Source organism: Heteronotia binoei, chromosome 9 (assembly GCF_032191835.1).
Source record: "Heteronotia binoei isolate CCM8104 ecotype False Entrance Well chromosome 9, APGP_CSIRO_Hbin_v1, whole genome shotgun sequence".
Taxonomy (NCBI): Eukaryota; Metazoa; Chordata; class Lepidosauria; order Squamata; family Gekkonidae; genus Heteronotia; species Heteronotia binoei.
This window is the reverse complement of record NC_083231.1, coordinates 80,821,800-80,843,388: the sequence shown is the minus strand read 5'-3', so window position 1 is coordinate 80,843,388 and position 21,589 is coordinate 80,821,800. Positions and strand designations below refer to the sequence as shown.

Here is a 21,589-nt window from a genome sequence, read left to right as displayed (position 1 = left end):
TTGGTCTTATATGGAGTTCAGGGATGGTAAAGGCAACAGTTTTGTTTTCAAATTCCCTTTTAGCCCCTTCAACTTTTGTACTCTTTATTGGTCATCTTACTGAACATCTATCTCTATCTCATCTATTATCCTGAGTAATCTATAGCAATAAGAATGCTCCTCAAAGCAGACACATTGGATAAAATATTGAATTTATCAAGGTCCTAGAGGCTGATGGGGACAGCAGCATCAAGAGCCATTATTACCTCACAGCTGCCAAGGCAGTGGTGCTAGAAGCAGACAAGAGAAAGAGAAACAGAAGTTTCTGCTGTCTGATTCCACCACTGAGGCAGTGAAGCAGGGGGCTGGCAAGGGAGTAGGAGCCATTGCCTCCCCTGGTGAGGTGGGCAGGCAGGGAAGCCACTGTTGGAAGCAGGTGGCACTTCACCCATGAGTCTCATGAGTCATCCACTCTTCAATATATCTAATTCTCAATATGGCTCGATCTGCAGAATCTTAAATCTGTGGACTGAGGCCACATTAAGAAAAGATTGTCCTCTAAATGTGGGGGACCCCCTAGGTATGCATAAAACCCCAAAACCTTCCAAAAGGGGAGGCTACCCCCCTAAAAACAGAGGAATATCATCTATGTGTACAAACTAATAGGAGTTGCCAGCCAGTGGGTGGGGAAAAGGAGTAGCCAGTGCTGTTGCTGCTCATCCCTGAGGAAGCAGCACTGTGGGGGAAGACAAGTGGGAGCCACCATCCCCTCCCCCATGAGGCCATCAAAGCCAGCCCTGTCACTTCTTTCTGGCCAGCCAGCAAGGAAGGAGTGGCCACTATAGTGTCTTACCCCTAAAAGCAACAACACTCCAGAGGGATTAGTGGGGGTCACTAATCCCTACTCCAAAGCCAGCCTTGGCACTCCTCTGCAAATGGGGAGGGAAGAGAAGGTGCTGCCACCTCCCTATCACATAAGCTGCACAGATGAGCAGGCAGCCAGAGAAGTAGTGAGCAACATCAGTAGTACACTTGGCAGGTGGGAAGTCCAGCAAGTTGCTGGCCTAAAAACCAAACAGGAAAGGGTGAAGATGGGTGAAGAAAAGAAGCTGTATGAAAGAAAGAAGGACAAAGAGAGAACATATGACAGAAGAGGTCAGGGAGAGGGGAGGGAGCAATGGTGAGTGATGGGATGCCCCTTCTCCATAAATTCTTTGTAGGTCCCCACCAATGCTCCCTCTAAGCTGAGATTTTTGGCCTCCAGCTCACACATTTTTGTCTTAGCTCAGGGAAAATGGTCCCAGGGCATACTAATTCATGCAGTAGCTCACAACTTTAATGCCAGTAGCTCACGAAGTAGAATTTTTGCTCACAAGATTCTGCAGCTTAGAGGGAACATTGGTCCCCACTTGTAAACCTTCTATTCGGTTCTTACATGAGTGATTTTAGTTTATGCAAACATTAGAATATGTATCCAAGACTAGTAGGGTCTTATACAGGCTTGGCTGAGCACTCTTGTATTGCTGAAATCAGGGCATGATGGTTGCTGTTATATTTGGGGGTGACTTCATGATAGTAGCAATGTAATAAATCTGGTCATGCTATTTATATGATTTTTCCACAAGCAATTAATTTTATAGTACTTAAGTGATTTACAAATGTCTATTGCTATGCATGAGCATGTGGAGCTCCAGGCTTCTTTGGATCTAGCCCTCCTCCAAGAATTGTTCATCATACACTCATAGATACATATTTAGATGTATAATACTAAGACTGCTTCCTTGAAATAAAGGAGCCCTTTTCACACATTTTGGGGAGACGCAGGGAGAAGCACCATCATAAAAATAAGCTCTGTCCTCTATGTGTACATTTATTTGTAAGTATTAATGGGATCATATCTATGGGCATATGTGTCTCTCCATTTGATAAGGGACCTTGTTATTTTCAAAGTTCTCAATACCACAAAGAGGGTGCCATGTGTAAACCATATATGATAGGGTTTTTACACACCTGCAAGTTAATTGGCTTTTGTGGGAACTCAGTCCATCAGTCAGCCCAGAATGTTATGTGGAAAGGTTCAGTGTCATTGAACTCAGTGGCACTTACTTCTGAATAAACAAATTTAGCCCTGTGGTAGTCTTCATTTCCAGTGGTATGAGTAATGAGATCTATAATATGGGACACATGTTTCAATGGCTTTGAAATCTGTAGGAACAGAGATGAGGGGTAAGAAGCCAATTTTTTTAAAAAAATCTGAGCTCTGTAAAACTTTTGCAAAAAATATTGGATTAGAACCAAAGTTTCCATTCTGCTAATGGTGGAGCTTTCATCTGATGCAAACAGTCTTCTGCCAGCACAACAACATACCTCTTCTGTTGAAGAAAGACTTCTTGGGCTGTTGGAAGGTTTCTTAGGTCAAAAGAAGGCTAATGTTTTAGTAGAAAAGCAACTTTGGATCCAACCTAAAGTATATAGCCTTCTGTTTCACTAAGATGCGAGTTGAGTATTGTAATAATGAGGGCAGACTCTAAGTATGAGGACCATAAAGCTATATAAAATTAAACCATGGGAGAATTGCGATGATCTTCAAACAATATCTTTGTGCACAAAGTGTTTCAAGAGATTTTTGAGGAACAGAGAACTTTTCCTTCTTAGGGGAGCCTTTATTAAAATGCATACATCCAAACCAAAGATTTAAAGAGAACATCAACTTCAGCATGATAGATGGTACCTAGACACAGACATAATATTTGCTATTCAATCATTAGCTGTCACAGGAAAAGACCAAAGATTAGAAAAGAGTGCAAATCAACCCAACTGATAAACCGACATTGAGATTATTAATTGGTTTGATTTCTGCTTTGGAAACATGAACCATAGCTTACTGAAATGAATAGTAGTGTTATATTGTTTTTCAGATTGCCTATCAGATTGTTGTGCTCTTAGCAAATTTTTTTTAACTCATCACCCCTTCGCACTTGGCTAGCATCTGGCAAACTCTATACACAGCTTAATTACAGCAGACAGTGCAACTATGTTTTAATTCGACAGAGGGCCCCAATGAATCTTATGCTTAACATTTCTGGGTAGCTGCCTAGACACACTAAGTGGTTTGGATCCTTGCTTGAAATATGAGATGACCAATGAAAGTTCTACCACAGAAAGGATGTACAAAGCATGTGTGTGAGGGATTAATCAAGCCCAAATGTTTAGCCTTCATTAGCAAGCAATATGTAACGAGAGGTCTCTCTGAACAAGGAGCATCCTGCTTTATTAGATAAAAGGTGTTTTAAACAGCAGAGTCAAACATGAGTCAAAGGGCTTTTTTAAAATACAAAAATATTTCTGGTCTGAGTTGGCATAAGTTGATCATAATTATCAAGTCAGGCCTTTACAATAACACTGAAAGAGAAAATTATACATAAGTACACACATCAACATGGTGACTAAAAGGAACCTCCACATTCAGAGGCAATCAACCTCTGAAGTCCAGTGCTGGGAGGCAGGGAAAGGCCTCAGACTCTATACCTTGTTACTGGCCATCTTCCAGGGCAACTGGTTAGCCACTGTGTGAAACAGGATGTTCAACTAGATGGATCATTGGTCTGATCCAGCAGAGCTCTTTTGATATTCATAAATGGATTTCACCATATCGAAAAGTTCAACTTGCACATTTTCTGTTAGAGCACATGTGGCGGAACCGGCCCGATTCTGCCTTCAGGCCCGGTCCCGTCAGCTCCCTATTGAGTCGCCAACTCCTGGAGGGAGCTATTTCTCCTCCTGCCCCTTGGGCTCGCTGCCACCACCTGCTCAGTCCCGGGGTTCAGATTGAGAGGAACAGGACTCCCAATCCCCCTCTCCAGCTGTGAGGCCAGGCCTCCAGGTCCTCTGCCACCCTGCACTTGGGTTTCACAGAGACCTCAGCGCTTCTTTGGGGCACCCCTGGAGGATTGGCACCTTATCCAGCTGCATGCCTTCCCCCTTCCCCGGGGCCCCCTTCTCAACACAGCGTGGTCTAAAGCGGTCTGGGGATCTAGGTGGTACAGAGATTGACTGCCAGTATTTAAAACAGAAAAAACATTTATTTAAAAGAGAAAAATATAGGGGAAGAAAAGCAAAACAAAAACAGTTGCCTTTAAAAAGTTAACACAGCCCAGCACAGCACAGCAAACAGCATAACAAAGAAAAGTTGATTATAAACGCATCCGGTTGGCCCTGATCTAAACATGCCCTGCCCTTTTTGAATTACTTACTTAGTCTGCCTGCCTGGGGGGTCCTCCCCGGCAGGAGCCTCCATTGCTCACCACATGCTCGCTCGAGCGCTGGCTTCCAACTCAGAGACTCTTCCTGCCTAGCACATGGCAAGAACAACCGCACTTCCTGCTTCTCTAGGAGACTTTCCCCCTAGCGTTGTTGGTTTGGCTCTGGAAGGGAGGGGGGGAGTGAGGGGAAGGCTACAAAGCCTGCTGAATGGATTTACTGATCCCTGCCTTTTTGGATGAAGCACCAACACTCTCAGATGGCGTTTCTCCACACGTCCCCCTCCTTAAATTCTGAGCCGGAGGGGTTGCCTCCTACAGAGGTGACCCCGTAGCAGAATCCAAACAAACAAGGAGAAACCCGTTAACCAAAATATTTCACAAACATTCAGGTATTTCTCCAATAATACACAAAGTCCAGCACCCTAGGTGTCCATGTCCTTTCTGGACAAGTCGCATTGCTGCATTCGGAAGGAATGTCCAGTCTTTAAGATGTACTCCTCCATTTCCCAGGACCACCTCTGGAGTTTGGTGCTCTCCCTCCGTTGCTGCTGTTGCTGGGAGGAGTGGTCCATCAAAGGAGGAAATCCCTGGCCCCACATATGGGGTTGGAAACTGCCCAGTTCCCACACAGTTGCTTCTTCTTTATCCCTCATTGGTGGAATATTCCCTCTGTCCACTCTGACCTCCCGGAAAACCACCTCTGGGGCTCCAACCAATTGCTGTCCCAGCTTCTTTTTGTCTCCTTCCTTCCTACCTCTATGCAACACCATGGACCTCGCAGAGACTGGCTGTGGTACATTCTCCTGCACCACTTTAACTGCCTTTCCCATTTTCTCCATAGCCACCCCATAAGTAGCCTCGTCTAGGTCATCCACAATCACATGGGGTCCCTCCCATTCCACTTTCCATTCACCAGTATGAAGTGGCAGGGAAACCATCACCCTATCCCCTGTCTCAGCTTCTGCGAACTCCACCTTCTGGTCCCTTGCCACATCACACAGTGTTTCCAGCCTAGGGTCACTTTGAACCTCAGACAGGAACAGTTCTGGCTGCCCCAGACTTCCTATCATCTGTTCCTTCAAGCCACCCCTAGTCCCACTGTTTCCAGAACACTTAGCCAAAGTTTGATCTGGGTTCTCCGCCCCCTCAGTTGGTTTTTCAGTGTCCACCAACTGAGCTCCTTCCTGCCTGGAACGCTCCACAGCATCCTGCTGCCCTTGTGGAAATTGGCACCCCTCTTCCCATTGGGCACACCCTCCTGCAGGGTTTGAGACAGACTGGTCCTCCCCCTCCCTGGTTAGTGGGGGGGTGGCTTCCCTAAAGTTGCCTTCCTCCCCCCACCTTCCCCTGAGGGTTTGGCTTGGGTTCTCAGTCCCCTCGGTTGGTTTTTCAGCACTACCAAACTGACCCCCTTCCTGCCTGGAAGGTCCCACAGCTTCCCAGGACTCCTGTCTGCCCTGCTTCAAGACGACCTGTTTTGAGAGCGTCTCGGACGATCCCACTTCCTGATCCACAGCTACTTGGTGAACCGGTTCCAAGCTAAGGCCGCTCCGGACCCCCTTCTGGAACCGCTCCCGTTCCCCCAAGCCTTCAGCTATGTGCTCCTCTGAGCCCCCATTAGCCTTGCTGCTCTCAGAACCTCCTGTGAAATCTCCACTCTCCACCTCGGTCTCTTCAGCCTGCACACCCTTTACGCTAGACAGGTTCCCTTCCTCGCTAGGAACATCCACAGCCTCTTGCTGCACTTGGGGAAAGCTACACCCCTCTTCCCCTTGGGAACACCCTACTCCAGGGCTTGAGATAGGCTGGCCCTCCCCCTCCTGGGTGACTGCCCTCTCTTCGTCCTCAATAACCTGGGCTGTTTCCCCCTCCCTGGTTGGTGGTGAGGTGGCTTCCTTAAAGTTGCCTTCCTCCTCCCACTTCCCCCTGAGGGTTTGGCTGTGGGTTACAGCATTGATAGAGTACTGGCCCACCAACAAATCCCGACCCAATAGCACTGGAACTGTCTGTTCCTTCATTACCCCACATTCAGAATAGGATTTACCTTCTTGTGGAGCCAAACCCCTGAACTGCCTTCGGGAGTGGTCTGGCCCCAGTTTAAACCTTTTAAACACAGTGGCTTTATAGGCCGCAAAAGTTATCCCCCCATCTTCCACAGGCATGCTGTAATAGATGGCTGAAAGCTCTCCAGTCAGGTTGCTGCAGAGGTAAGACATATAGTCCTCCTCTGCAATCCCCCACTGTTTGGCTGCCCTCTCAAAGTTGGAGAGGTACATGGAGGGGTCTTCTCCCTCTTGGTACACTGCAAAGTCCTTGGGGGTGACTTGGATCTCTTTGCTTAGTTCAGCTTCCAGACGTAGCACCTCAAGCTCATGGCGACGTTGCTCCTCCTGCTCCCGTCTGCGAATATCAGCTCTCTCTTTTTCCTCCTGCCGGCGGATCTCTGCTTCTTCCTGTCTGCGGATCGCATCCCTCTCTGCTTGTCGTTCCTCTCTCTCTCTTTCCTCCCGTCTGCGGACTGCATCCCTCTCTGCTTGTCGTTCCTCTCTCTCTCTGCGCTCTTGGTACGCCTTGGTACGTATTCTTGCCAGTTCCAACTGTAGCTGCAAGGTTACTTCTGACTGGGTGGGGGCCATTTTTGCAAGTGCCCCTGCATGCTGATGATACTCCAAAAGGAGGTCTTTCATATCTACTACAGTCATGTTGTCACACTCCAGCTTGTGCCTTGCACACTCTTCTTGGAGCTGTGGCTTTGTCATCTTCAGGATTTCCAGCATCTTAGCACGCTCCATCCTAACTAGCTAAACTTTCCCTACTCCAGTTGACCCGAAAATAAAACAAAACCGCTGTTGCTTCCTCTGGGTGCTTGCACGCATCAAAAACCAAAAATGCCTGGCCAATCAAGTTCTCTGTTTGTTCTTATCCCACCGCTGCCGCCAAGTGTGGCGGAACCGGCCCGATTCTGCCTTCAGACCCGGTCCCGTCAGCTCCCTACGGAGTCGCCAACTCCTGGAGGGAGCTATGTCTCCTCCTGCCCCTTGGGCGCGCTGCCACCACCTGCTCAGTCCCGGGGTTCAGATTGAGAGGAACAGGACTCCCAATCCCCCTCTCCAGCTGTGAGGCCGGGCCTCCAGGTCCTCTGCCACCCTGCACTTGGGTTTCACAGAGACCTCAGCGCTTCTTTGGGGCACCCCTGGAGGATTGGCACCGTATCCAACTGCATGCCTTCCCCCTTCCCCGGGGCCCCCTTCTCAAAAACAGCGTGGTCTAAAGCGGTCTGGGGATCTAGGTGGTACAGAGATTGACTGCCAGTATTTAAAACAGAAAAAACATTTATTTAAAAGAGAAAAATATAGGGGAAGAAAAGCAAAACAAAAACAGTTGCCTTTAAAAAGTTAACACAGCCCAGCACAGCACAGCAAACAGCATAACAAAGAAAAGTTGATTATAAACGCATCCGGTTGGCCCTGATCTAAACATGCCCTGCCCTTTTTGAATTACTTACTTAGTCTGCCTGCCTGGGGGGTCCTCCCCGGCAGGAGCCTCCATTGCTCACCACATGCTCGCTCGAGCGCTGGCTTCCAACTCAGAGACTCTTCCTGCCTAGCACATGGCAAGAACAACCGCACTTCCTGCTTCTCTAGGAGACTTTCCCCCTAGCGTTGTTGGTTTGGCTCTGGAAGGGAGGGGGGGAGTGAGGGGAAGGCTACAAAGCCTGCTGAATGGATTTACTGATCCCTGCCTTTTTGGATGAAGCACCAACACTCTCAGATGGCGTTTCTCCACAGCACATATTATATTGCCAAAAATAAAAATTGAGGAAGATGCTTTTAAGGGTCATCTATAACAGCAATGGTGTCTGTGGGCGTGGGACTCTATGTTCAGCTACCATTCCGCCAGCCCTGCCCTACATCTGGACATTGCTTGACCCTGTGACCCCATGGATGTAGCTGCCACCCACACATCCCTCTCTACGTGTTGACGTCTTGTCTAGCACTGCCTTGAGTGGGTGATCAGTTTCCCCTCTTCAGTCATAGCAACAAGACTTTTAAAAATATAGCAAAAAGTTGTTTGAGGTTTTCTCCTCTTGTAAGAACTCTATTGTGTCATAGGAAGTGGGGCCCACACCTGTTGCTGCTGTGACTTCACCCCCTCTCTCTTTGGGTGCTGCTCAGCTGATGAAGCTGTAGTGCCTCTGAAGCCTTACTCTGAGTCAGAATCAGCTGAAATTCAAGAGTCAATGAGTCCCTGGACTACGTTTTCTAGAAACCTCTCCTTCTCCTGTCCTCCAAAAAAGTTAAAACTGGGACTGATTGATATATAAAGATAAATCCAGGTGGGCAGCCATGTTGGTCTGAAGCAGCAGAACAAAGGTTGGGTTCAATGGTACCTTTAATACCAACAAAGTTTAATTCTGGGTGCAAGCTTTCAAGTGCAAGCACACTTCCATCTGAAGAAGTGTGCATGCACATGAAAGTTCATGCCTTGCACAACACTTTGTTGGTCTTAAAGGTGCTACTGAACTCAAACATTGATATATAAAGATGTTTTAATACATGTTTTTATTTGTGGAATTGCAGAAACTGAGTGAACTATTTAAAAAGGATCATGGATTAATTCATTCCCACTGCATTCATTGCATCGTCATGCCATCTTTTCTTTAAGCAAGTCATGATGGTATACATGGTTCTCTCTCCATTTTTTTCTCATAACTACCCTATATTCTATTGTTCTCATAACTACCCTATGAGAAACGATGGGATGACAGAATTTGACTATCCCACCAGGTCAGCTAATAAGTTTCAAGGCAGAATGTGAAAGATGATCTCAGATTTTCTCAGTCCCTGTCAGATATTTTAAGCAGCCCATCACATCTGTTTTCTGTATTGTACAGTACAGTAAGTTGATGACTGCTTTGATGGTGACATATAGCAGCCTTAACAACTACACCTTCAGAAGCCCTCCTCTGCTCCCACCTAACACGTGATCTACCATCTTGTAAATAGCACTTACCTAGAAACTAGTGGTGAGTAGAAACTGTTCAGGTGACCAAGCAGGGAATGTTCTTTGGTTGATTCAGACATAACTCATAGGCTGCTTAATGCTTTTTGTGTTTCAGACATATTTAATTCAAAACATATTTCATTGCAATTTACACATAAAAGGGGAGTGCCAGACGGAAAGCAAAATTTTCTGGAACACTCATTTTGAGTTTCTCCCACATTCCTGTGGAAAATATAGTCTGGCCAGGTTAAAATATTTTGGGAACCATCAGACAAATCATTTAAAAATACAGATTTTTTTTAAAAGAAGGAATACTTGTCTGGAAAATAATATTTCCTCCTATAAAATGAAATGGTAGAGACACTGAGTCTATAGCTCAGACAGTACATAGAGAAACCATCTTACCTCAGTGAAGTGGCAATGAGAAGCAGAAACAGTCCTTTTTTGATGATTGTTGGTTACATTTCCAAAATCAAATCATACGATCAAAGCTTGAGTGTGTACAATTGCATGAATTAGCCCATCTTTCCCAGTTTTTGACTATCGGTGCAATCCTAAACAGTTCTATTGACTGAGAATTCTACTGAAGTTTATTCCATGGGCTTAAATGCAGGAAATTGTTGTCAGGTTCATAGAATCATAGAGTTGGAAGGGACCTCCAGGGTCATCTAGTCCAACCCCCTGCCCAATGCAGGAAACCCATAAATACCTACCCCAAATTCACAGGATCTTCATTGCTTTCAGATGGCCATCCAGCCTCTGTTTAAAAACCTCCAAGGAAGGAGAGCCCGCCACCTCCTGGGGAAGCCTGTTCCACTGAGGAATTGCTCTAACGGTCAGGAAGTTCTTCCTAATGTTGAGCCGGAAACTCTTCTGATTTAATTTCAACCCATTGGTTCTGGTTCTACCTTCTGGAGCCACAGAAAACAATTCCACACCATCTTCTATATGACAGCCTTTCAAGTACTTGAAGATGGTGATCATATCACCTCTCAGCCGCCTCCTCTCCAGGCCAAACATCCCTCCTCACCCTTTGCTCTCTTTACAGGTTGGCACTGTACAGGTTGGCACTGTAAATTGCTTCCCTGTCCAGTGTTGTGTCTCACAGCAGCTTTGTATTATTGTGCTAAGTCACACTGACAAGAGTTGCAGTGTTGCCCATCATGACACCTTGGGTCAGTAATATATGATACTAAGGTAATGCTAAAAGTTGTGATGCCATCTGCTGCACTGTGTAATCTCATGATCTATCTTTGTGTGTATGGAAAAACTGAGGAAGATAATAAATGACTGGTATTAATTAGGAGGGCCTGGTGTGACTTGGTCCATGGGGTCGCAAAGAGTTGGACTTGACTGTGCAACAGAACAACAACAAAAATTAACATGCAATATTTAAGAGAGGCTTTCTTATTTACGAAGACAGACATAACCCACCAGCCTTATTTTGTGGCCTTCGCTGTATTTGAGAACTTCTGTGTTTTTGCAATCTCAGGCAGGCAGGCAGCAAAAACAGGAAATATACTAAGCCCTTGGTGGGTCACCTTACATGACTAATGAAGTGTTTTTATCAAGAAGACCATAAGTTTTATAAGGCTGATTCAAGAACAGGATGGTTAACTAGTAACCTGTAAACCAAATGAGCAATTTAACCGGGCCCCAGTGGTGTTACTTAATTTTAATATAACAATTTTACCTTTATTCAACAAACTAATGCTAAAATGCATGTGCAAAACCTGATCCAAAAGCATTTAAATGGAAGGTGATTGTTAGACACTACTGCGCAGCTGCAATAGGGCAATTGCATGAATTAAACTTTGGACACTATCCCCCACACATCACAAGTGATACTGCACAATAATTTAGAGAAGTGCATTTTTAAAATTTTAGCTGCAGAATAAATAGAAAAAAGAACAATGTGTAAGGCAAGCACAGAAACTGAAGTCAAGATTAAAGGCTCTGAAAATCTGCAGTATTTATTTGGCTTCTTGCCTGCCCTCCCCGCATGCAGACTCGGGCGGGTTACACTGCAACAATGAATAACATAGTTCAATAATATAAAATAGTTAATTCTTAAAACCCAAGTGACATAAGATCAATTAATATTAACAATACAGAGTAGATGGCACCATTTAACCAATCCATCCCTGTCTGCTCCCGCGCAGGTTCCCCATATATTTACAGGTGGATAGCAACTAGTACAGGGGGAAACAGGTGGACAAAAGATAGCACAAGTTGACAGCAATGCAGGGGGATGCCCACATAAATAGAGATTTGCTACCTCTACCATAGACCTGGCAGAACATCTCTGTCTTGCAGGCCCTGTGAATTGCATTAAGTCCCACAGGGCCCGAATCTCAATAGGAAGAGTGTTCCGCCAGGCTGGCACCAGAGTCAAGAAGGCTCTGGCTCCATCTGAGGCTAAGCAAACATCCTTAGAGCCGGGGGTCACCAGCAGATCTTGATCTACTGAGCTTAATGCTCTTGGAGGGACATACCAGGAGAAACATAGTCCTGAAGTTATGTTGGTCCCAGACCACATTGGGCTTTAAAGATTAAAATCAAAACCTTGAACTTACAGTATCCAGCTGGAAGCCAGTGCAGCTGACAGAGCACTGGTTGTATACGCGCTCTTAGTGGTATTCCTGTAAGGACACGTGCTGGTGTGTTCTGAACTAGCTGAAGTTTCCAGATCAGTCTCAAGGGTAGCCCTGTGTAGAGAAAGTTATAGTAGTCCAGCTTGGAGGTGACCATTGCATGAATCACTGTGGCTAGGTCAAGGGAGTAGAAGTTGGGAGCCAGTTGCCTGATCTGGTGAAGACAGAAGACTGTTAATCCAGCAACATTTGTGATTTGGGCCTCCATGGACAGCAAGGCAACCAAAATCACACCCAATCTATTTATTGTCAGTTCTGCTGTTAAGAGTGTCCCATGGAGGCACATATATATACTAATTAACTTAGGAGAAAGAATAGCTCCTTGTGGGATGATGCATACCCAGGCCTCGGTTTGGGCCAGAGCAGCCCGGAGCACCACTCCCCAGTCTACCCCCCCCACCCTTGCATCCTCCCCACCTACCTCCACCTCAAGGAAGACTGATGATGAGGGAGGTCCACTCTCCACCATCACCACTAGCATGAAAGGGTGAGTTGGGGTGGAAGTTGAGGCAGGGAGGCTCATCATCCTGTTGGGAGTGGGGCGGGGGGTGTAGCTAGAGAGTGCCTGGGCCACACGAGGCTGCTTGGGGCGACTGGGGGAGTTTTCTCCCAGTCACCCCAAGCAAGTCTCATATGTGACCCAGCCTCTCCGGGCGGCTGGGAGGCCTTTTGGAGGAAGTGTCAAGTCGGCAGATTCAATAACGTTGTTGATACAAAGAAGCTACTTTATTGATACTGATACTTGAGGCTAGGCCAGCATTGAAAAGACTAAAGAATAAACTGTAGATACATTGCATATAAGGGACACTTCAAAGGGATTCCTAAGGGGGGAGGATTATGCAGGGAACATTCACACATTGATGTTACCCATTCGTTTTCAGGCTTGCATGGCCTTGATCATAGTGGGCTCCTGACTCGCTTCTGTGAGCCAGGCCTGAGAAGGCACAGATAAGACTTTCACATCTTTCCATTTCAAAGCAAGGACACTCACTACAGGAAGGGAGGGATAGGAAAGACATGAGCTAGCAGCATTTGAATATACTTTGGTTCTACCCAGAATGCTCTTTGACTGAGCCAGAGTTACAGACAGACTTGACAGGAAGTGGGCATGGAGAGGCCAGAGCATAGGAGACCTGCTTGGGAGAAAGGGGGTGTGTGTCTCCCAGTCACTTCAATCAGGCCTTGTGTGTGGCCTGGCCTCTCCAGGTATCTGGGAGGCCTTTTGGGGGTTGGGGGGAGGTGGGCATGGAGAGGCTGGGGCATGCGATCTTTTGTTTTTCCTTCTCTCACTCATTCCTCCCCATCTTTTTTTTACCTCTCCCTTCCTTCCTTACATTCTTTCTCTGTCTCTCTCTGTCTGTCTTTATGTCTTTTTCTTTCATTCTTCCTTCCTTCCTTCCTTCCTTCCTTCCTTCCTTCCTTCCTTCCTTCCTTCCTTTTTTCTTTCTCCTTTTTGCGCTTTCTCATACACTTCTGGTGATGTCAGGGGCATGTGCCATATGCAAATGAGTTGTGCAAATGAGCTCCAGCACCTGTTTTCCTACAAAATGACCCTTGCGCATACCAAAGGGTAATGTGGTGAAACTCTCCCTGAGGGATCCTCTGCCCTAACCATGGAGAAAGGAGACAAACCTCTGTAAAGCTGTTCAATTTATCCCCACATCAGCAAGACAGTGGGCCATAAGATTATAATGAACTGTATCAAACTGAGCTAGTTTGGTACAGGAGCGGAGAGGGTGCCAGAGCAATTTTGTTTATGGCTTCAGGGAGATGGCTATGCCAATCTTTTACCAGCACATCTATCAAGTCACAAGGGGGCACTGGATCTCACAGAGCATTCTGGAAACCAATTAGTCTCCATGGGTGAGCATAAATCAGCTCTTTGCCTAAGAAGGGAGAAGCTGGAATACTTAACCGGGCACTCGGGACAAAGCAGTCAGACCATGGCACCACATCAATGACATCTAAGTCCACATTTATCACCATCCAAGTGAGTGTGGCCTGCGTGATGTATGAGGCCTGATATAAACTGAGAGAGACCTAGTGTTGCCATGGTCAATACCAGGTTCATAGCCTGCGAGGAAGCAGTTTCATTGGCATGGATGTTGAAGTCCCCTAGAACTCCAAAGCCCAGCCCACCATTACCTCCAGCAGCAGCAGAAGAATTGCAAATTTATACCCCACCCTCCTCTCTGAATCAGAGACTCAGAGTGGCTTACAATCTCCTATATCTTCTCCCCCCACAACAGACACCCTGTGAGGTGGGTGGGGCTGAGAGGGCTCTCACAGCAGCTGCCCTTTCAAGGACAGCCTCTGCCAGAGCTAATGGCGAACCCAAGGCCATTCTAGCAGGTGCAAGTGGAGGAGTGGGGAATCAAACCTGGTTCTCCCAGATAAGAGTCTACGCACTAAACCACCACACCAAACTGGCTGTCAGCCCACCATTACCTCCAGCAGATGTGAGAGGGTATTTGCTGGTGTGCTAGGCAGTTGGTACACCAGCCAGGTAGCCGAACTCTCTTCAGCATCCCATACCAGACCTACACAATCAATTATGTCAGTAATCTTTGGTGTGAAAAGTGACCTTATGGAGGGCATTTGTAATGGGCCCTTATCTCCCCTGGATGAGTATCTCCACCCCACCCTTTTGTCTGAGGCTGATGAAAGACTGAGAAACCCAGGGGGGCTAGCTCTTTCAGGGTGATTGTCTCAGCCTCCCTCACCTGGGTCTTGGTCACACATGCCAGGTCCACTTTCTGTGCATATATAATGGGCCCTTACCTCTCCTCCCTACACAGACTTCCAGATTCCCCCTCATGCTGTTCCTTGGCAGGGGGACTATGGTCCCCAGGAGCAGCATTTTGGGCAAGCAGAGGAAGGTGGAGAAGTCCCATTCCACTGAGAAAAATCCCTTCCTTTAGAAGAGATTTGTCACAGGACCCAAGTCATTGTATATTAGTGTTAAAAAAATCCTTCTTTAGAGATTGTATGTGAAGCCCAGTCAAGGCCTGTCACAGCATATGCTCTGTGACTGAGGCACCCACAATACTCGCTAGTGCTGACTTGTATGAAGCCTGACCAGCCACATAGAGTTTGTGCTGTGTGTGTGGCAAAATATAGTTCCCACCTCTTTTGATCATTGTCTGGAGGATAATGTGACTTACAATAAAACATAAATTGACTTTGCTATGTTTAAAAATACTGGGTATGGATGTCAAAGATTTAATAGCCATTAATTCCAGTCTGTGGGGATTGGGCAGTTACTAAGACTGTTGAAAGGCCAGCCACCATTGCCTATCACAAGGCTGTCATGATCATTATGAACCCTCTCAGCGATGCACCAACCTCGCCTCCTTTGAATTTCTAGCTTTCATTTTATATATATATATATATATATATATATATATATATATATATATATATATATATATATATATATATAAGATCGGTTATTAGGGAGGGTCAAAAGATCTAATCTAGCTCTTCACCTGATGAATGTATAAGTGAATATTAACAAGGAGCTTATCTCACCATTTTATCATGTGAAAGAAAGGGAAGCTGAATGCCTCTGGAGCCACCTCCTGTCTCGAGTTAGTTCATTACTGGCTGAATTAATTCAGTCTTATGTTCCTTCTCTCATTTTGCCTTTAGTTCTTTCTTGTTAATTTTCTCTTCCTCTCAATATCAGCAAGCACCAAGTGATTTCATGGGCATGAAAATTTAAGTCAGAACTATACTATTTGGAAGTTGTTCTCCACCCATGTTTCCTTGGACATCATCTTCCCCCCCTCCCCCCCCCCCCAGCGGACTGCCAACATCTTTTCTTTCCCTTGGAAGATTCTTCTTTCCCTAATCTCAGCTGTTTTCTTGAAGCTAGCTATAGTTATGCAGTGGTAAGGCAAACCACTGTACATTCTCAAGGGCATTGTATTTCTAATTTCACACATCTAGGAGAAAAAATGAGATTGGGAAGATCTGCTGACCCTCTTGCCAAAGGATCCACACACACACACAATCTTAAACCAGTGCTGGTAGATTTTAAAGTGTCTCCTTAATGCTCTCACTGAAATCACTTTGACTTAGAAACACTTAACTGTGTTGGATCATTCTGCTTTTAAAAATAATATTCTTAGAAATGTATGCTTGTGTTATTTTGTAGAATCACCTGGAATAGACCTTGGGAAAAAGGTCAGCATCCCCAGAGACATTATGCTGGAAGAATTGTCTCTGCTCAGTAACAGAGGAGCAAGGCTATTTAAGATGCGACAAAGGAGATCTGACAAGTACACATATGAAAACCTACACTTTTTATCTAGCAAGCCAAGAAATGTGAGTCTTTCAAATAACAAACATCTTATAACAGAATATGACTGGCCTAGAGCAGGTCTTGTATTTTGCTGTGCCAAATTAGCCGTGCATGGCCACAAGGTGTTTGACAATAACCAGCCCATCACATTTTTGCAGATCTGGGCAGCTAGTAAAAACAGAGGAGATAGACTACCACCAGTGTTCCTGCTAAGCTGAGTTAGTGCGAGCTAGCTCAGATTTTTAGCCTCCAGCTCACACATTTTTGTCTTAGCTCAGGAAGGATGACCCCAGAGCACAATAATTTATGCAGTAGCTCAAAACTTTAATGCCAGTAGCTCACAACTGTAATACCAGTAGCTCACAAAGTAGAATTTTTCCTCAGAAGACTCTGAAGCTTAGAGGGAACATTGATTACTATACTTGGTAGTGGGCTGAATTCAGCATGGTGACTCAAGTTGTACAACCCTGGTCTGAGGGTATCACTGGCCTTGAAAAGATTTAGGAATAAAGTGATGAGTTTGACCCCATAAGTGAGTCCTAGGAGTCTTGTAAACAAGGGGCAAAAGAATACTATCAGGGAGGATCAACAGATCAGTTAGAAATAGAAGCAGTCAGTGGTGCAGATATTGGGGAGAGGTTATTACCTCCCCCCCAAGATACAAATTATTATGCTTTGTGTGTTCCTAAATGTAATATGACCATAACAAAAAAAAAACCATTGTGTGAACTGTATGCACAAATGAGAAACAAATGCACATTTACATTGTTGTATACATATGTACCATGAAAGAACTATGCAGAAAAACTTGGCTACAGGCATGCTATAGTCTTTTACTATTTTATTTGGACACTCTAGTATTTCCTGACTTCAAAGGATGATCATGAAACAAAACAAAAAAGCAGGCAGCCGCCTTCAGTGCCAGGATGTACTTTTTTGCTATGCCCAGGAAATTCAACTTAATTCAAACTTAGCTAAGTTGGAAGCCTTTGAAAAACAGCAGTGGTCTGAACTCATGACAGGCATGTTAGAACAATACAATTTTTGAAAAAGTCTGGCACTACTAGTTGTTTCAAGGGGCTGAACAGAACAAGAGTTTCAAGCGGCTGAACAGGACTGTGATCAATCCTCCTTAAGGTCATGATGATTGTCCCAATAACAAAACATAACATACAAAGCTACTGTTACTATAGCGGAGAAAGACAAAGAAACTTGATAGATTTTGTCAAGGGAAGGCAAGACATGTGTGGAGGGGTAATAGTGCAGTAAAAAATGCAATTGACCAACAGCTAAGGGCTGAGGAACAGATCTGATCGCAAGACAAGAATTCTGAAGAACAAAAGTGAAAACAAACAGGTGAATGGAACAATAGAGTCAAGAACCATAGAAATGGAAGCAGAGCAGTCAGAAATATATTAATGGAGAAACAGAAATAATGATATTTATTATACAATTAAATTAGAGAAAGGGACACAATGGAGAGATAGGATGTCTTTCAGCTTGTTTAAGTCTGAGGATGTGGACAGGTTTCTTGGAAGTCTGAGACCTACTGCCTACTTGTATGGCCCTTAACCAACCTGGTTGCTTAAATTTGCTGGGATAGTGATGGTGAACTGGGTCTGGGAGACAGTAGACACCTTATTGAGAGAGGAACTGATCACTCCTTCAAAACAGATGATGTGCATCTACTTCTTACAAAATAAGAACAAGAAGAATTGGCATAGATGAGAAGACACATACATTTGGGTTTAATTTCTTCCATCAACACTACCTGTCCTGTCAAGATATTTTCTGCTATGTTTATAGTGCTATGGGAATCTCAGTATACTGCAATATTCCAGAATATTTTTTATCAACATTTACACTTTCCTATCCCACCTTTCATCCCAATTAAGGCCCTCAAGGCACTGAACAATTGAAAACATTTAAACCAACTTTTAAAAACATATTATATATAAGAAACTTTTAAAATGTTAGAACTGCTATAAATAATATTGCAATATTATTTATAGCAGTTCTAACATTTTGTGCAATATTATTTATAGCAGTTCTAACATTTTAAAAGTTTCTTATATATAATAAGGAAATCATAGTACAAGGGAAGATGAAACTTGTGGGTGTGATGGAGAAGGGGAAATATAAGGAAAAGTACTACTTTAACTCCATTAACAAGAATAGACAAGACGGATCATAAGTTTAATGGGTTTGTAGAAGCAGCTTTTAGGATCTGTAAAAGGCCTTGAGATATCCAGGTCTCAGGAAGATGGGTCAGATTTAACACTGTTATTTAAAATGCATTGATGTGGTTTAGTTTACAGTTTTCATTGCCAGGTATATTGGAAGGATCATCACTCTTGAGTGGCAAAGTACCAAGTTTTTCAGGTCAATCCAAACAAATGCCAGTAAAAAACACAACCATGTTCCACAGAGACGAAAGGTTTGCTCTTCTGCTTACTTTACATGGAACTTGTTCAAAAAAACTAGTTTAATGCTGTGAGTTTAAATTCTGTATTATTTCCTTACATTCTTTATCATTTTGCCTCCAAGTTGTCCACAGCATGGATCCTGAGTCTAACCTAGTAAGACTCCCCCCAAAATGGTTGTTTGAATCGCTATATGAATCACTGTCATTTAAAGAGATCTTCCATCCTGAAATTGCACTCAAGGATAGCCATAGCTTAAACCTTTTCATTTTCATATTGTGGATAATAAGGTTCAGACTTTTTAGAGTCCTAATTCTATGTTACAAAAAAAAATAATTAAAGCTTGGGATGCTGCCATGAAACTAATGATCAAGGAGAGAAAAGATGGGTAAAGCCAAATGGTTGTTAATTTTCATAAAGAGGGCTATACTAAGGCTATTATTATGATTACAAACTGTTTGAGGGATCCTTTCATGGACATTATGTGGGATATGCGCAAGCCAAATAAACTATGAGATTCCATGAAGAGACTAGATTTATTGCCTAACTGTGGCAGAGAAACCCCTCCCACTGGCCCCAATCCCCATTCATGAGAAATTGAGAATTAGCAGAAAAAATGGCTGGAAAGTAGCCTCTGTAGTGACATTGTAGGACAGGGGTGTAAAACCTATGGCCTATGGGCTGGAACTGGCCCATCAAGGGCTCTTATTTGTCCCATGAGCAACTGGTCATTACCTTTATTGCCAGATGACAGAGGCTGTGTGTTATGTACCCTGTATACAGTCCCAGTGCTAATGTATAATGGGCAGTGGAAGTGGGACGGTGGGCATCAGGGAGATATTGTAAGGAAATACTATAAAAGGTTAATGTCTTGAATTTTGAGTAAAAAAGAAATAATCTTTAATTGGTTTTGCCCAATTAAAGTTTATATCTCAGATATTTGGCATTACATTTTATGCCACACATGGTCCGGCCTGACAAAGTGACATTTATGTCAGATCGGGCCATCATAACAAATGAGTTCAACACCTTTGCCCTAGGTGTTTCCCCATGACTCCATAGTTTTTGCCATAGAGATTATGGAAAATCCTAGACCTTCATCCAGAAGTGATGTCACATCCTCTTCAATAGGACCATGTCTCTCAGATTCCATTTTGAACCCTAGAAGCCATCGTGGAGAATATCTGCAAATGAACATAAAGCCAGAATTTTTTTTTTTTAAAGTAATTTCCCACCACAGTTTCCAGTTTGATTTGGAAAATCCATCAGTCTCTCCCTGCCCGTGGGTGAAGTACAAGCTAACTCTCCCAGCAGCAAAAAGAATATGGCAGGAGATGGTGAGTGGATTCTGAGCTGTAAATTTAATAGTTCAAGGGCAGTGCTGTGCACTAATGACACTGTGGACTTAACTATGATCCGATATGGCGCTGGGCACTCTTTGGTCCATTTTGGAAATATAACAGGTAGCTCATCAGAACACATGTAGGCCCAAAAGCAGTAAATAGCGCCTATGTGGTCATTTAAGGCTGAAAAAAATTTCTGTACATTACAGTCCCACTTCCAGTTCAAACTGGGCCTGCACATAGTTGGGAAGCACAGAACTCTCTATCCAATTTGGGATTGTTACTGGTTAAAAAAAATCCCAACTGTCTCGTTAGGCCTGAACCTATACAACTAGATAATTAAGACTGTTGACATCACTGGTTGATCAGGCTAGAGCAATTAGACTTTTTAACCTGTTAATGGATGCTTTTGAATTCATGAGCACTGCAGTAGTTTTACATCTTCTTTGAAATAAAGGCCATTGATTTTGTTTGGGGGCCATTGCTGTGCTGAAATATGTACAGCATTTTAAAGTAAAGCATCTGACAGTATGTTGCTGCAGGAAAAGTGATATTCTATTAGATAACTCACTTGCCCAGAGCATGATGCCTATCATTCCTAGCTTGACAGATACTTTCCATTCTAGCTTTTGAAAGTCAGTTAATCTTTGTGGCATTTCATGCCATGTCTTTGAAGCAAGAATAATACTTCATCAGTTCATAAGGGAGTTGTGAGCCTCACAAGTGTGAGGTACACGAGTGGGAAGAGAAAAAGCAGTGAAAAAATAAGCCAATTTAGACAGAGAGCTACTGTATCAGTATCCCAGTTACGGAAAGCCAGGTCATTGGGATGTTGTTTTTAGCAGTCACTTGGCGTCTCTATTGTGCACCTGATAGCTGTGCTACTTCTTTTCATTCAAATGCAGCGCAATGAAATCTTGCAGTATGTTCAGCTAGATGGCAATGGCATGGAAGCTGGCCAGCAGCATGCACCAATCACACCTCCAAATACACCTGATCCACGGGGTCCTCCACACCCTGAGAGCATTGCCCCAGGTAAGCCATTGTCAAGAATATAAAGCAGACCAATAACAGGAACTAGCAACCTCATTCAGGCAACATAAGACTTTTTAAAAACTGCACAAATTAGACAAAGTAGAAGCACAGCTGAGTCACAGCCCCTATGACATCTGTGGGATGACCAATGACAAGAAAGCAGGCATTTTGCAAGATGTCTAAAGGCCTTCCTCAATAAACACACAAACCAATTTTATTTATAGTGAGATACCCACACTGGTTTTGATGGATTGCCAGTAGCACAGTGTCATGTGTTAGGCTTGTCTTTTTGTGAGAGAACTGTTCAGCTACTTTTTTTTTTTGTCACCAGGGCAGAACCAATGCTTAGCTGTAGCACTGCACAGCAGGAGATACTGGCTCACAATATAACTACTTTTGCCACTATACTATAAAGGTTCTTAAGAAAAACAAATGTTATGGTCTCTGTGAACTGGATAGGTTCCTTTCTCTACCTGTACTCCTTAACACAGGTTCCAGAATAAATTATGCAAAATAAGAATATGCATGTTTATATGCTCCATTTGCATATACAGGCCCAAGTCTAGAAAGTGTTGCATGTAGC

General features: G+C 44.2%; 1 protein-coding gene across 1 annotated transcript in view; it reads left to right on the top strand.

Annotated features, from left to right (window-relative positions):
- MYOZ2 (myozenin 2) overlaps nucleotides 1-21,589 on the top strand; it is a 47,055-nt gene that overhangs the window by 6,818 nt on the left and 18,648 nt on the right. The window contains exons 3-4 of the mRNA XM_060246860.1: nucleotides 16,059-16,228; nucleotides 20,877-21,006. Coding sequence (XP_060102843.1) covers nucleotides 16,059-16,228; nucleotides 20,877-21,006 — 300 coding nt within the window. The remainder of the gene's footprint in view (nucleotides 1-16,058; nucleotides 16,229-20,876; nucleotides 21,007-21,589) is intronic.